Raw genomic sequence first — 18,301 nt, 5'->3', positions numbered from 1 at the left:
CAGGTCCATAGTCAAAACTATTCAAGCCCAAACGTCAGACCACCATAATTTACAGGTTCATAGTCAAAACTATTCAATCCCAAACCTCAGACCACCATAATTTACAGGTTCATAGTCAAAACTATTCAATCACAAACCTCAGACCACCATAATTACAGGTCCATAGTCAAAACTATTTAATACCAGACCTTGGACCACCATAATTACAGGTCCATAGTCAAAACTATTCAAGCCCAAACGTCAGACCACCATAATTACAGGTCCATTGTCAAAACTGTTCAATCACAAACCTCAGACCACCATAATTTACAGATCCATAGTCAAAACTATTCAATCCCAAACCTTGGACCACCATAATTACAGGTCCGTAGTCAAACTATTCAATCCCAAACCTTGGACCACCATAATTTACAGGTCCGTAGTTAAAACTATTCAATCCCAAACCTTGGACCACCATAATTTACAGGTCTGTAGTCAAACTATTCAATCCCAAACCTTGGACCACCATAATTTACAGGTCCATAGTCAAAACTGTTCAATCCAAAACCTTGAACCACCATAATTTACAGGTCCATAGTCAAAACTATTCAATCCCAAACCTTGGACCATGATAATTTACAGGTCGATAGTCAAAACTATTCAATCCCAAACCTTGGACCACCATAATTACAGGTCTGTAGTCAAACTATTCAATCCCAAACCTTGGATCACCATAATTGACAGGTCCATAGTCAAAGCTATTCAATCCTAAACCCTGGACCACCATAATTTACAGGTCTGTAGTCAAACTATTAAATTCCATCATAATTTACAGGTCCATAGGCAAAACTGTTCAATCCAAAACCTTGGACCACCATAATTTACAGGTCTGTAGTCAAACTATTTAATCCCAAACCTTGGACCACCATTATTTACAGGTCCATAGTCAAAACTGTTCAATCCCAAACCTTGGACCACCATAATTACAGGTCTGTAGTCAAAACTATTCAATCCCAAACCTTGGACCACCATAATTTACAGGTCCATAAGTCAAAACTATTCAATCCCAAACCTTGGACCACCATAATTTACAGGTCCATAAGTCAAAACTATTCAATCCCAAACCTTGGACCACCATAATTTACAGGTCCATAGTCAAAACTATTCAATCCCAAACCTCAGACCACCATAATTTACAGGTCCATAAGTCAAAACTGTTCAATTCCAAACCTTGGACCACCATAATTTAAAGGTCCATAAGTCAAAACTATTCAATCACAAACCTTGAACCACCATAATTACAGGTCCATGGTCAAAACTATTCAATCCCAAACTTTGGACCACCATAATTACAGGTCCATAGTTAAAACTATTCAATCCCAAACTTTGGACCACCATAATTACAGGTCCATGGTCAAAACTATTCAATCCCAAACTTTGGACCACCATAATTACAGGTCCATAGTCAATGCTATTCAATCCCAAACCTTGGACCACCATAATTTACAGGTCCATGGTCAAAACTATTCAATCCCAAACCTTGGACCACCATAATTACAGGTCCATGGTCAAAACTATTCAATCCCAAACCTCAGACCACCATAATTACAGGTCCATAGTCAATGCTATTCAATCCCAAACCTGGACCACCATAATTTACAGGTCCATGGTCAAAACTATTCAATCCCAAACCTTGGACCACCATAATTTACAGGTCCATAAGTCAAAACTATTCAATCCCAAACCTTGGACCACCATAATTTACAGGTCCATAGTCAAAACTATTCAATCCCAAACCTTGGACCACCATAATTTACAGGTCCGTAAGTCAAAAATATTCAATCCCAAACCTCAGACCACCATAATTACAGGTTCATAGTCAAAAACTATTCAATCCCAAACTTTGGACCACCATAATTACAGGTCCATAGTCAAAACTATTCAATCCCAGACCTTGGACCACCATAATTTACAGGTCTTGCTATATACTGTTTGACTTCATTTTCTACATCTGAAAAGGTCTTTTTCAGCATCCAGGAACAAAATATTTTCCATAATTTCACTTAAAACAATATTAATTGGCACTAAAATATGTGTACTTTAATTAAATCATTGAATATATTTTATAACTAGATGCTGATAAATTAGTTGGCATAGAGAAAAATGTTTCATTGACAAAAATATGGACCCTGTTCTGGCAGAAGGCTATCATAATGTAGACATATAGCCTTGCTTTGTCTCATGTTTCTGGAATTTAAAACACCATCATTTGCAGATGGAACTAAGCTTATATGTCACCTGTGGTAGTTTAGTTTCATTCGCCTTTTGTTCTTTCCAGCATGATATGAGATGCACAAATATTCTATGATTCACCTGCTGATTATCCATTTTCTTAGACAGCATTCATTTACTAGCCAAGGTTGAATGGTCATTGGATTAGGAGACAATGTGCATTTACCAGCTAAGGTGAAATGGCCATTGGATAGGGAGACAACATTAATTTACCAGCCAAGGTATGATGACCATTGGACTGGGAGACAACATTCATTTACCAGCCACGGTAGAATAGCCATTGGACTGGGAGACAATGTTCATTTACCAGCCAAGGTAGAATAGCCACTGGATTGGGAGACAACATTAATTTACCAGCCAAGGTAAAATGACCATCAATTTTTGAGACAGGATTCACTTTCCAGCCATAGTATGATAGCCATTGCATTGTAAAGAAAACTACACTATCACTGGGTGAGTGAAAAACCTGCTTTCAAATTCCCTAGTTTGCTTTAAGTGTACTTGATGATGATGGATTCTGTCCAAGATGAATGTTTGCAAGGAAAACTGCATTTATTACTTGGGGGATAAATTATGTGCAAAGTTTTTTTCTCTGTTAAAATACTTTCAGCAAAAATTGATACTAAACAAGCTATTTAAAATGAGATGATCCAAATTTCACATTATGTTGTATATACTGTATCTATTGTATATAACAGACAGAAGGCCTCAAGGTAGATTTAAGTTCTGTAACTAACTGAGTTACCTTTTCTAAATAAAGTCTTTATTATTATTATTATTATTATTATTATTATTATTATTATTAAAATTGTAAGGATAAGGTATTGGAATCATTCCACTGTCGTTTTTTGGCATAGTATGGCGAATAGTGTCTGAGTTTGTACCAATGTGAATTTTCATGTAAACATATCAAAATATAGTTAAAATTACTAAATTTGTTTCATGTAAGAATACTTTCAATACCATTCATATCAAAGGTCAGAATACCACCACTCATTAAATACATGTTGAAAAAGAGTCGCTTTTTGTACATGTAATTAAAAAATTTGATCCTGTAGTTACAGAAGTGTACTTTTGACATGAGACTGATTGATTATGGAACCTGCCAAAGGTAAACAAACATATCTGTTCTTTAGGCAAATCATAATCATAAACAGTTATTAAGAAGAGATTTGAAACAGTTTAAAACTAGATGGTGCAGATGATGTAAAATCAAGTCTTTAATAATAATAATAATAATAATAATAATAATAATAATAATAATAATAATAATATTGTTATTATTATCATTATTATTATTATTAACAATGACCTACAAAATAAAGTGTATAGTCACTGATAGTTGACTTACAAACCCTTAATAGGTGATGAATTTAAGTAACTAATATGTCAGGTGTAAGTTGTTTTTCTAATGGTATAAGCACTCGTACAATTCTAATCGTGCCAACTAATTTTGTTGCTGGGTAATTTAAATCAAATATCAGTTAGCTTATAGGTCGACTCATGCAGCAAAGTAACTGCAGTCGTTACTATGAACTTTGTACAGCCAGCTTTGAGCACAATCCAATTACTGCACCATTCAATACAATGCTGGTTGGTCCCTAATATAATTGAAGTATTAACCATTATACATATTGCAGTATGTTCAGAAATAGCCATCTCAAATATATATATATATATATAATTGATGATATGTGTCCTAAGTAATGGACATGGTATGTCATTTCCATTTTCAAAGTAAGTTGATCATTAAATCAAAAACAGTAATTTGATTTGTACAATGGTATGAACTGACTAATGCTGGGAAAAAATTGAAAGTACTAATCCCAAAAAGAGTGGGAAGTGTTCTGATTGGTCAATTCTTCGTAACAAGAGAAATTATGTAATATTTATGACTTACATTTAAATTATGCAGCCATACTTTTTGTGACAAATGAATATGCAATATTAAAAGCTGACAAATGTCTACATGCACACATTGCCATACATAATACACAACAATAGTGGGTTTAAATGCAAAAATTAAGGAATTTGAAATAATTTAATGCAGACTGCATGAATAAACAGTGTTTAAAATGAACAATTATTTTCAGCTACATTACTTCTCTATTACTACTACTAATAACAAAACTTTATTTAGGGAAGGTAACTCAGTACAATACTACCCTGCCTTGATGCCTTCTGTTTAAAATGTGGACAAATTATTTAAAATATTTACAACATAATATATGACAATATTCAGTTGTTGTTAAAAATATGGGAAAAAGACTTTTCTATAAGTAATGTTACAATGTCACTCTTTTGATGCTTTGCAGAATACAGTTCTTTTGAAAGCACCTAAATATGTACAGCTGATGTCCTCATCAACTACAAAATTAGACTGTAAGCTTACAATAAATGATTCCACACTTACAAGACTGACTGAATCAGGAAGATACTTTAAAGATTATTTTAAAAAATATAATATATATATATATATACACACACACACACACACACCATACACACACACACACACACACACACACACACACTATTTTGACAATAACAAAACATTTTTGAGGGATATTACTGTATTAATTAATCCGACCTGACTGCAAAGTACTAGCAAAGGATATACCCGTACTCAAAGAGTAGCCTATCACTGCTAGGGTCTAGCTAAGTTCTTTCAAATTAGAATAGGATGCTGGGACAAACTTTTGCTTAATTTGTACACTGTCATTGTTTGCATGCTGTGCATATTTATATATCTGGAAGCACTGTTGGCTTTGTATGATGATTCAGGTAGTTGGTGCATATTTGAGTGTTTCCCTGCAATTTTCTGACAAGATTGTGTCAAGGCTACCGTAGATTTGGCTTTTGCTTCTTCAACAGGCTGTGTTCCACTGTCATCTTCCATGTCTAGATGAGTTGTCACTGTATGACTCTCAACTGATGGCTTTCCTGCAGACTTTAAGTCCTTCTGGTTATCTCTCCCCAGCACTTTGCCATTGACTGTACCCTAATTCTCTATGTCAGTGTGGGCTACATTTTTGGTCGACCCAATATGATCTAGAATCTGAACGATATAAATGTAGTCTTGAAGCTAATGTATGACTTGGTGTGGTCTAGGATTCCACAAATGCTCAATCTTGCTCCATCACGATTGGTGATTGCAAAGCAAAACATGGGTCCCAATACCTTTATCCTTTATATTTCTAGTGTATAGTTCACTCCAATTTTTTTTCTTCTCACCATTGTATGGCATGCAAGTTCTGTTGCACTAGCATGGCACCATATATGCTCTAGAAGCCATTCATCTGGCATATGAAGGGTGTCTTCCAATTTTTCCAACAATCTGTGGGAGGCATTGTTCTTTTTCGAACATGAGAAAATACAGCAAAATCTCCATGGATGAATCAGGCATTTAGTATAAGAAAGTCATTTTCTTTTCATTTCTGGCATATTTATTGGCATTTAAAAAAAAAGTATCATGTAAAAGGTTTATGTTTCTCTTAACATGTCCAACATGCATCAAGGATTCAATATAACAGTATATACCAAAGACATAAAAATTTTGATTTAGGTATGGCGTGCAATGTCAGTTTTAAATTTCACTGCTTTTTGGAAGGTTTTACTGCATAAATATGATCTGACAGATTACCCAACATGCAATTTATTGCAAAAGGGCAATTAATCAGCACAAAAATTCACTCATCCATGAACTGCCAGGTCTCTATTAATTGCAAAGTGAAATGGAGCTATATTTTATATCCTGTAACACATCAATACTGTCTGCATAAATGCTGTATTTATGTATTAGGCACATGTCCAAAAGGAATTAAAGGAAAATATGTGAACGAGTTCAATTACATCATTACACCATCTCACCCTTAAGTCTATAGTACTTGCTATTCACAGGTAGTCAACTGACTGGACTGCCCTCTCAAATCAATTACAATAAATGACTGTGTGCTGATAATGAACAACACATTATATTAGACTTTACGTGCTGACATGCTTCAACAAGCAAATTTAAATATATTTAACATTTTTAACATTTTCAAAAACAAAACAGAATATTATTGGATTCTTTTGTTATTGTGAATTGAATTACTGAAGAAAAAAACCCTGATATGACACCAAAAAGTAATAGGATGATTGAAAAGCATGAAAACAATAAAATCCTTTATAAATTTGTGAAGTTCATTTCAAACCCTGTAGTTTTATAACTTCCTTTATAAATAATGGGTTAAATTGAGTATACAGTAAAAGTTCAGTATCTTTATCTCCTAAAATATAATATTTTACTGGATGATAATTACAAGACATCAAAAATAATTTCCAAAAATATGGGTAATGCCTATTTCCATGTAAACCACTTTTTTCTACCAGAGTAGAGTAAGGTATCGGCCTTCAGTTATGTGCTCTTTATTGTATTTCCCAGAAATAAACAGAGATTATGCATCGGTCACTTCAGCTGCTTTTACATTATGAATGAAGAAAAGTTTGCCCAATGCATAAATTATTTAACTTGATCTAGACTATGTACAAAACCTGACACTAGACGTGAACTTCCATGACACAGGTCAATCAGCTGTGAAATGTCTGTGCATCTGTGTGATTTGGATTTTTAACAATTTTAGTCAATTCACTAAGATGTCTGCCATGTGGCAGTTTATAGTGATGTCTAGCACCGGGGCATCATGCCGCAGACATGTGGCATGATATCCCATCCAGTCATATTATTCTGACACCAGGCTGACCAGTCCTAACACTAACCTGTTAATGCTGCAGACCAAGCGAGGTAGCTGTTAGTACCATTATTATAACCCTCTGTTATAACTCAGCTGTGGTTTGAACCCTCAACCTCCTACATCTGAGGAGGATGCTCTAACCACATAGGGCACCTGAGAGGTAGCAGAATCTTGTGCTAGCTAGGTCACTAGCGACATAACGGCCCTTACTAAGTACCAAGTAATTATGTCAGGCAATTTTGTTATGCATGCCATTTCAAATTTGGTTAAAAAAATTGTTGTGTAATGCAATGACTGACTGAAGATTGCTAATGGGCTTATGCCATTTTATTTACTCAGTTTAATCTCTCTCCCCTGACAATAATATTTACATTTACATTTAACATATCCTAACATACCACATTAGTCTGTGTATTCATTCTTCTACTGACCGTCTTCAAGTATGTACTTGCATAATCTATTCCTCTCCCTCTGTCTTGCTCATTTTAATACTATTATTATTATTATTATTATGTTACTAACATTGTATTAATATTGCATGTACAGTTTTATTTTATAACCTCATTAGCATGTTAATACCAACAGTGACAGAAATAGATTTAACCCCTTATTAGACTTAAGACTGAATGTTTGTCATCTGTATGTCAGGTAGTATCATTTGATTACCATGATGATCCAAGTAATACTTAAAGAAATAAAAAGCCTTGCTTTTGCAGCATGACACATATGGTCTCTGTATGACGCTAGCAAATTGTGTTATCTTGTTGATGTTACTTCTTCCAATGATGTTCCTCAAGTGTCTAATATCATCAGTGTCTTTTTCTATATATTTAAATCAGTCTAGTACACTGGCCATTTTCATGTAGTCCCTCTACTTATGTTAAATCAGTCTTACATTGAATATTTTTATGTATTCCACTCTACTTATTTGAAATCAGTCTCACATTGAACATTTTGATGTATTCCCACTACTTATGTGAAATCAGTCTCACACTGAACATTTTAATGTATTCCCTCTACTTATGTGAAATCAGTCTTACCTTGAACATTTTGATGTATTCCACTCTACTTATGTGAAATCAGTCTTACCTTGAACATTTTGATGTATTCCACTCTGTTTTTACTTGAAATCAGTCTTACACTGAACATTTTGATGTGTGTGATGTGATTTGGATTTTCAATGTAGCTTTAACAATTTTTCAGTCATATCGCTACGACGTCTGCAATGTGGCAGTTTATAGTGATGTCTAGCACTGGGGCATCATGCCGCAGACATGTAGCATGATGTCCTACCCAGTTACATTATCCTGACACCAGGCTGACCAGTTCTAACACTAACCTCTTAATGCTGAGCGCCAAGCGAGGGAGCTGTTAGTACCATTTTTGTAAGTCTTTGGTATGACTTGGTCGGGAATCAAACCCATGACCTCCTGCATCTGAGACAGATGCTCTAACCACTAGGCCACTGGAGTGGTCGAGAACACCCATAGGTACCCTATCTTTTCTATATTTCCTTAGAGAACATCCCTTAAGTACCCTATCTTTTTGATGTCTCCACAAAGAAGAACACCCCATAGGTACCCAGCATATCTCCACAGTGAAGAACACTCCACAGATACCCTATCTTTTCTATATCTCCACAGAGAAGAACACCTCATCCTATCTTTTCAATGTCTCCATTGAGAAGAACACCCCACAGATACCGTTTCTTTCCTATACCTACTTAGAGAAGATCATCCCATAGGCACCCAATCTTTTCCTACACAGCTGAACCCTTTTGATTGGAGAACAAAATTATCAGTATCTTCAGAGAGGCTCAGAAAGGTTTCATATAGAGCCAGACAGAATACTGACTGATCTAGTTTACTGTAGCATTAATCTAGCCAGAATACTGACCAATCTAGTTTACTGTAGCATTAATCTAGCCAGAATACTGACCAATCTAGTTTACTGTAGCATTAATCTAGCCAGAATACTGATCGATCTAGTTTACTGTAGCATTAATCTAGCCAGAATACTCTGACCAATCTAGTTCACTGTAGCGTTAATCTAGCCAGAATACTGACCGATCTAGTTTACTGTAGCATTAATCTAGCCAGAAAACTGACTGAACTAGTTTACTGTAGCATTAATCTAGTTCAATTTAGTGTGCATACATTGGACTTATAGGTCAGTTACTTATAAGCAGACCAGCCAAACACAGGACAGTGTTGATTATGAGATTGATTTTCAGGCATGACACTGTAATTGTTATAAGACTTGACAGATTGCTTTTCATCACACTGAAAATTATACGCATAAATATATGACATACATAACATTGTCAGAATCATCTATTGAAGGTTGATCACTTACTTTAGAGTGGAATACATCAAAATGTTCAATGTAAGACTGATTTCAAATAAGCAGAGTGGAATACATTAAAATGTTCGATGTAAGACTGATTTCACATAAGTAGAGGGAATACATCAGAATGTTCATTGTATGACTGATTTCAAATAAGGAGAGTGGAATACATCAAAATGTTCAATGTTAGATTAATTTCACATAAGTAGAGAGAATACATCAAACTGTTCAGTGTGCTGTGCATGTTTCAAATGCAAACAACTTCATCTTACATATGTCACTCTCTCAAAAGTACATAGTAACTGGTGAGTTTCCCCTTAATACATGGATATTATTATTATATGATTAATTTTTGATTGTATAGCTGAAACATTTAGTTGCAAGCATCAAAACAGTAATTTTGAATAACTCTCCTGTATTTCCCCCCCACAGAAGAATATTTATTGGTGTCAGAGTCTCACACAAGTCCAGCCCCACCCCCTTATGATGAAAAGTGAGCCATTTTAAAAATGCATAAAACATTTTGTCAACATAGCAACCAATGTTATGCTGAAAGACAGGAACATGAAACTTGAGATGTCACCAATAAATTTTACAGCTTTAAAAGGGATGGAACAGATGCAGTTCATGAAGGTCAAAGGTCAAAATATTGGCCTATTGTCTAATATGGAAGAAAGTGAATTTGCTTGATCATCATTTATTGTTTAATTTCATTGCAAATAAATTAAAAAAAACATTTTCAATATATATTTCTTTTACTTAGTGTAACAGTTTTAAATTTAAGTTGACTTCATTCCTGTATTCTATGACTTCTAATTTCCCTATAATTAAGGTCACTACTCACACAAGACTGTCTCAAGGCATATTATGGTAAGCAAGGGCAAAATAAGCATAATTAGCTTATTTTCTTGGATAAAATCAATTTTAATGTACCATTTTATTCAGAACACGATATGAAAATAAGAAAACTAATTGCATAAATTTTCCTATTTGTATTAAGGTGGCACTCTACAGTCTAGTATTTTCCTATTTGTATTAAGGTGGCACTCTACAGTTTAGTATTTTGCATAGGGTTAAAATTTAAAGAAGAAGAATTTCTCTGGTTACCTCACTGGTTATACTGGCAATTTAAAAAAAACAACTTGTATTTCTTAGGTATTGTTCAGGGAACCTTTAATGCCCTTTATTTGGTGTATGATTGATGGGTGTAATATGGGTTATAGAGTTTACCTTTGAAAAACTGCTAGCTCCACGTGGTCATTTTCACTTCCTGGACTTCAGAGGTAAATTGTATAAAAAAAAGCTGATAACATTTTTTACGTTCATCCACTGCTCTTTTAAAAGCTGGCATTACCCAGTTGGGCAAAATTCATTTTCCCTATTTTAATAGGTGCTAAAGATAGTGTACTTTGGACTAATTCAGGCTGATTTTTTTAGCACAAGGGAGCATTCATTTTAGTTAGCAGTGTGTTTAGATCATGTACAATTTCCATAAGTACAATATCCAAGAAATGTCAGTCACATTGCATCAAAGTAGCATATAGGTATGCCAACATTCTCAATACTGTGAGATCAATGTTCTCTCTACTCTGTGTGTTTTAAATGCAAACGACTTCAACTTACATACGTCACTCTCTCAAAAGTACATAATAACTGGTGAGTGCCCCCTATAAAAATGATAGGATAAGGTGTTCTTCTCAATGGGGATATAGAAAAGATAGGGTATCTATGGGGTGATCTTCTAAATGGAGATATAGGAAAAATAGAATTTATGGAGTGTTCTCTATGGAGATACAGAAAAGATAGGATGAGTTGTTCTTCTCAATGGAGATATAAAAAAGATAAGGTATCTATGGGGTGTTTTCTAAGGAGATACTTCCATTGGTCTGATAAATCTTCTTTACACTGGTTTAGATAATACCTTAACAAGTAAACGTTAGCAATATTCCTCATTAACTCACAATATTCATTCAGGGGTCTCTCAAGACTGTTTTAGTAGCTTGCTCTCCTCTTCTCTTTCTACGTATTAAATGATCTTACATTAAATAATGATTCCAGTAATGCAGATTTTTGTGCTGATGATGCAACATTGTATACACCTAGCTCTGATAATGAAGCTGTCCAAACAAGATTAGACTCCGAACGTATTAGAGTTCAAAGATCAAATTAGATGTATTTAGTAAAGGTAAAACAAAATGTATGATTTTGGGATATCACTAGATCCATCAAGCTCATGACTGACTATACATATAGCAGCACAAAACTGAGCTAAATTAAAAAAAAACAAAATAAAAAAAACTTAATATTATTACTTACATACACATGAAAAGAATGTCACTGTAACCTACTTCTGCCCATGCTGAGAAGAACTCTCCAAGAACACTTAAGCAGCAACAGTGAAACTCAGCTATACAGAGAAACTGAATGTTCTAGCCCTTAATTCACAGAACTCCTTAACTTGTGTACACGCTTAGACTCAAAACTACCTTTGTCATATGTCTTGTATTTCTTAACTTATCACAAACAAAACAATATATATTAAACAGACACCTGTATCAATATGTGTTGCTACTCTGAAATCCCTTGTATCACTTTATTTATTATAAGCTATACAAGTTTGAGTCTAAGTGTCCATTCAAGTTAAGGAGATTTGTAAATATGAGGCTTTGTAATCAATCAAGCTTTAACAGTAGGTCACTTTGACCCATTCCCCCCCATGAAGAGTAATACACCTATCATATTTTATGACTATACATATAATAGTATGCATACAAAAGTGTCAGGAAAACCAAGCTATTATATATGCTGTACTTGCTATGTCAAGTCAAATAACAAACAACATAGACCCCGATCTACTTTTGCCAAATGTGCCAGAAGATCAGGGTTTATGTTGTTTGTTCTATTGATTACTCCTAACAAACTGCATAGACCCAGATCTGCTTGCACATATGATGTAATGGAAGAACTGGGTCTATGAAGTTTGCTGATGGATGTGACTTTTAAGTGAGCAGGTATGGTACATGCAAAAATTTAACATAGATGCTTTCCATTGACAACAATGACAATGCCATTGAAAAAGTGATTCCAATATCCTGACCATATTTTGCTGGTGAGACATGTTACTGGTAATGTTATTCAAAAAGTTATTCAAAATGTTATGTTACCCAAAACATTATTCATATGTTATAATGTTATTCAAAATGTTACATTATCCATAATGTTATAATGTTACCCAAAACATTATTCATATGCTATGTTATTCATAATGTTATAATGTTATTCAAAATGTTATTTGTATGTTAAAATGTTATTCATAATGTTATTCAAAATGTTATGTTATTCAATATGTTATTCATAATGTTATGTTATTTTTAAAAAAATCGTAGTGTTATTCAAAATGTTTTTCGTAATGTTATTCAAAATGGTATGTTATTCATGATGTTGTTTAAAATGTTATTCAAAATTTTATGATGTTATTCAAAATGTTATTCATGATGTTAAAATGCTATTTAAAATGCTATTCAAATGTTATTCATAATTTTATTCAAATTAATGTTATTTATAATGTTATTCTAAATATTATTCATATATTTATAATGTTATACAAAATGTTAGCTATAATGTTATTCAAAATATTAATGTAAATATTATTCATAATGTTATTCTTAATGTCAAGAAGTTATGTTATTCATAATGTTATTGAAAATGTAATCTTATTCATGTTATTCAAAATGTTATTTATAATGTTATTCAAACTGTTATTCTAAATATGACCATAAATGTTAGTCAAAATTGAATTCATTCAAAATGTTATTCAAGATGTTATTCATAATATTACTCAAAATGTTATTCAATATGTTATAAAATGGTATTAAAAATGTTATTCATAAAGTTATTCATAATGTTATTGAAAATATTATGATGTTATTCTTAATGTTATTCATAATATTGTAATGTTATTCATGCTTTTATTCAAAATACTATTGGCTATTGCTAGGTAACTTAAAATATCACAATTTAAAAAATGTGACCACCAACTAGTGCAAAATAGGGATGAAAAAAGTGAATGGATTGTCATTTAGATAACACACTTGAAAGAGCTCAGTCCCAGTCATAAAGTCCACATTTCTAAAGAATACATTATGGAGTGAGTAAGATCTGAGATAAAGTCAATACTTGAGCCAAGCCAAAATTCTATGGTGTGCATTATCTAATACTAATTCAAAAGCACCAAGCAAAAGTCAGAACATTTCCTTATAAATCTGAGTATATTTGGAAATACTTTAGTCAGTTTTGTCATCAGTCATGTTTTTAATGAAGTGCAATGTTTGGTATCAATTCATTCTGTCCTTAATCAAAGTGGTATTTAAATCCATTTAAACCTGCCTTAGTGGACACCTTCATACAAAGAACACACACACACACACACAAATAAATATATATATACCACCTGAGCTTAAGGTAAAGTCCTTCATCTTACAATCCCCATTCCATCAATGCCACCATTTTTATATTTTTTCTTTCTTTTTCTTCATTAGTTGATTGCAAGTATGCAGTGACATGTATCTGCTGTAAATGCTTTTTATTTTTATACCTCACTAGTATGTTTAAATGTTTGAAATATTATGCCTTCAATAATCACATTCAGTCACATTATACAGGTAAATATTATGCCTTCAATAATCACACCAGCCACATTATACAGGTAAATAGTATGCCATCAATAATCACATCAGCCACATTATACAAGTAAATATTATGCCTTCAATAATTGTATTAGCCACATTATACAGGTAAATATTATGCCTTCAATAATCACATCAGCCACATTATACAGGTAAATAGTATGCCTTCAATAATCACATCAGCCACATTATACAGGTAAATATTATGCCTTCAATAATCACATCAGCCACATTATACAGGCAAATAGTATGCCTTCAATAATCACATCAGCCACATTATACAGGTAAATATTATGCCTTCAATAATCACATTCAGCCACATTATACAGGTAAATATTATGCCTTCAATAATCACATCAGCCACATTATACAGGTAAATAGCATGCCTTCAATAATCACATCAGCCACATTATACAGGTAAATATTATGCCTTCAATAATCACATCAGCCACATTATACAGGTAAATATTATGCCTTCAATAATCACATTCAGCCACATTATACAGGTAAATAGTATGCCTTCAATAATCACATCAGCCACATTATACAGGTAAATATTATGCCTTCAATAATCACATCAGCCACATTATACAGGTAAATATCATGCCATCAATATTCACATCAGCCACATTATACAGGTAAATAGTATGCCTTCAATAATCACATCAGCCACATTATACAAGTAAATATTATGCCTTCAATAATTACATCAGCCACATTATACAAGTAAATATTATGCATTCAACATCAGCCACATTATACAGGTAAATATTATGCCTTGAATAATCGCATCAGCCACATTATACAGGTAAATATTATGCCTTCAGTAATCACATCATCCACCTTATACAGGTAAATATTATGCCTTCAATAATCACATTAGCCACATTATATATATAAATATTATGCCTTCAATAACTGCATCAGCCACATTATACAGGTAAATATTATGCCTTCAGTAATCACATCAGCCACCTTATACAAGTAAATATTATGCCTTCAACATCAGCCACCTTATACAGGTAAATATTATGCCTTCAACATCAGTCACATTATACAGGTAAATATTATGCCTTCACTAATCACATCAACCACCTTGTACAGGTAAATATTATGCCTTCAACATCAGCCACCTTATACAGGTAAATATTATGCCTTCAACATCAACCACATTATACAAGTAAATATTATGCCTTCAGTAATCACATCAGCCACATTATACAAGTAAATATTATGCCTTCAGCATCAGCCACATTATACAAGTAAATAGTATGCCTTCAGTAATCACATCAGCCACATTATACAAGTAAATATTATGCCTTCAACATTAGCAAGTAAATATTATGCCTTCAGTAATCACATCAGCCACATTATACAGGTAAATATTATGCCTTCAACATCAGCCACATTATACAGGTAAATATTATGCCTTCAACATCAGCCACATTATACAGGTAAATATTATCGTTAACGAGGTGAGAGATACTAATAAGCTTGTGTCTCTATAAATCTCGTTTGATTTGATGTCCTTTATATGATGACTTCTACAGATAAATATGTAGCTTTAATCCAATCAACAACAGACTGATTTGAGATTTTCTTATATAATGCAAATAAGGCAATCTTGATATAATAATAATTTTAATAATAATAATAATAATAATAATAATAATAATGATAATAATAATAATATCAATAATGATATTTGGTGCATGGCATCAGTGGCATCAGTAGGGGGGTGCAGAGCGCACTAGGTGACACCATCAGAAGAGGTGACACCAAAATGACTGTCTATAAAATCTTTGAATTTTTTTGCAGGAAGGAGATCCACGGGGGTGACACCATGAGTTACTGCACATGAACATCAATAAAATACTGGAATTTTTGTGCAAGAAGGAGGTCCATGGGGATGACGCCATGAGTTACCACATTGGGTGACACCAACCCTAGTGACACCACTGCATGGCATTTGTTTAAAACCAAATTTGAATGGTGAACCAGTGTTCAGAAGTCACCTGTGTAGAAAGGCCAGTTTTGCTTTTTCCTATTGTGATTGCTATTGACGGGTTTGACTATGCAGTTTAAAAATCTTATGTATCAATTTTCCTCACCTGGAAAAGGTCCAGACTATTAGCAAAAGAAATAATCTAAAGGTTGAAAACACTGTGATCAAAGAGTAAAATCAGAAGGCATAACAAAGAGTGGACCAGATAAAAAGAAATACAACACTGAACATGCTACGAGTATTTTAAAACTAGGAACATAGGATATTGCTATTATCATTATTATACACAACAAAACATGTTATACCAGTACTTGAAGTTCATTTAAACTTGAGAATCTTTGGGTAAGATTCAAAGAGTTATGGAAACTTTAAGGTCACAGATTCTGCAGACACAAAATGGACTAACCCTCTCAAAGGTTCAAAAATGAAGAGTTATTACAAGGGATGAAAAAAACATGACACAACTGATCTCTGAGAAACCATGGCAAAACTGACCTATAAAGATTGATGATTCAGCACATATTTTTTTTATTCAGTTTACTTTTAACTACAGTGTTCCCTCACTTAAAAACCTCTTAGTACACTTTTGCCACACTTACAACATAGCTAATTTAACCTGGGTATAATTCTATCAAACTAACAATGTAGCTATATCAACCTTAGCAGAAAGTTGCCACACTTATTATGTATTTATTTGAATTTCTGGTCTTTGTCAAGAATGAATTGTACTGTAATTCACAAATACCTTAGTTTTATCACCAAGAATTTGCAGAAAGCATCTGTGATAATTGTGATGCGCTCTGTGCATCAACTGTAAGAATATCCAATCAGTCAATGCTGGGTAGAATTTAAGAAAACTGCAGTTATGTAACTACCCTCTGCAAACCATTTGATTCATGGGTCAGTGTCATGGGGGTGGGGGTGAGAGGAGCAGGAGAAAGGGGAGATTTTTTAGTATGCAGTAAAAAGCATGGAGATTTGTGATGATGAGACATCGTATTTAATTTACTTGTGTTTTATGCTTAACATACACACTTCCTTTAATGAACCTCAATGTAAAGATAGACTCATTTATAACATAGGTCACATGACTGGATGTGATGAAATGTGTTACAACACACCCTTGTTTTAACATACCTTAGTGTTAGATGGCCTCATTTATAATGTTGGTCCCATTATTAGGTGTGATGAAATGTGTTGTAACATACTGTTTTTATAACATACAATATTGTAAGATGACCTCATTTAAAACAACCACCGCTCCGGTGGCCTAGTGGTTAGAGCATCTGCCTTGGATGCAGGAGGTCGTGGGTTTGATCTCCAGCAGAGTCATACCATAGACTTACAAAAATGGTACTAACAGCTGCCTCGCTAGGCGCTCAGCATTAGGAGGCTAGTGTTAGGACTGGTCAACCTGGTGTCAGGTTAATGTGACTGGATGGGACATCGTGCCACATGTCTGTGGCATGATGCCCCAGTGCTAGATATCACTATAAACTGCCTTACTGCAGGCATCGTAGCGATATGACTGAAACTTTGTTCAAAGCTACGTTAAAAATCCAAATCACACACACACACTCATTTAAAAGATTGATCACTTTAACAGCTCTGATGAACTGTTACTGATATTTATAACATGGGTCACAATGATGGCTCTGATGAACTGTGTTAAATAACAGTCTTGCTGAAACTAACGTCATTATTAAGACTGATGACATAGGTCACTTTAATGGTTCCCACAAACTGTGTTATAAAGATTTATAACATAGTTCAATGCAATGACTCTGATGTACTGTGTTATAACAATCTAGTTAAAACACCTCAGTATAAAGTGGCCTCATTTATAACGTTAAGTCACTTTAATGACTCTGGGATCTATTAATTGTGTTAAAGAGGGAGCACTGATGTGACAAACTTTCTGCTTCCTACATTCGATCATCTTTTCAGTATCTTTACAATTTTGTACTAAAAGGTTTTCTACAGCTTATTTAAAGAACGTGTTGGAAATAAAATTCTTCCTATAGACAAGGATCTCATTAAATTGTTTCAAACTCTATACTCATAGGTCAGATTTGTTAATGACTGATTACCCTCTTAGGAGTTCAGAAAGTAAAGAAGAGACCTGCAGTGACCCTTACATACTATAAGCAGACAGTCGGAAAGAGAGACAAGCAAACAATCACTCATAAGTACGAAAAAACCTCATGCAAGGAAACAAACCTTGGTTCAGTAGAACTGGAATAGGAAATTGAAATTGA

At 33.7% G+C, this 18,301-nt stretch overlaps 1 protein-coding gene across 1 annotated transcript in view; it reads right to left on the bottom strand.

The window, feature by feature from the left end:
• LOC149792288 (uncharacterized) overlaps positions 1–18,301 on the bottom strand; it is a 132,558-nt gene that overhangs the window by 61,160 nt on the left and 53,097 nt on the right. Inside the window, exon 6 of the mRNA XM_089969553.1 lies at positions 896–998. Coding sequence (XP_089825679.1) covers positions 896–998 — 103 coding nt within the window. The remainder of the gene's footprint in view (positions 1–895; positions 999–18,301) is intronic.

Source organism: Sinohyriopsis cumingii, chromosome 9 (assembly GCF_028554795.1).
Source record: "Sinohyriopsis cumingii isolate HCF-2022 chromosome 9, ASM2855479v2, whole genome shotgun sequence".
In the NCBI taxonomy this organism is placed as follows: Eukaryota; Metazoa; Mollusca; class Bivalvia; order Unionida; family Unionidae; genus Sinohyriopsis; species Sinohyriopsis cumingii.
This window is presented reverse-complemented; position numbering and strand designations above follow the sequence as displayed.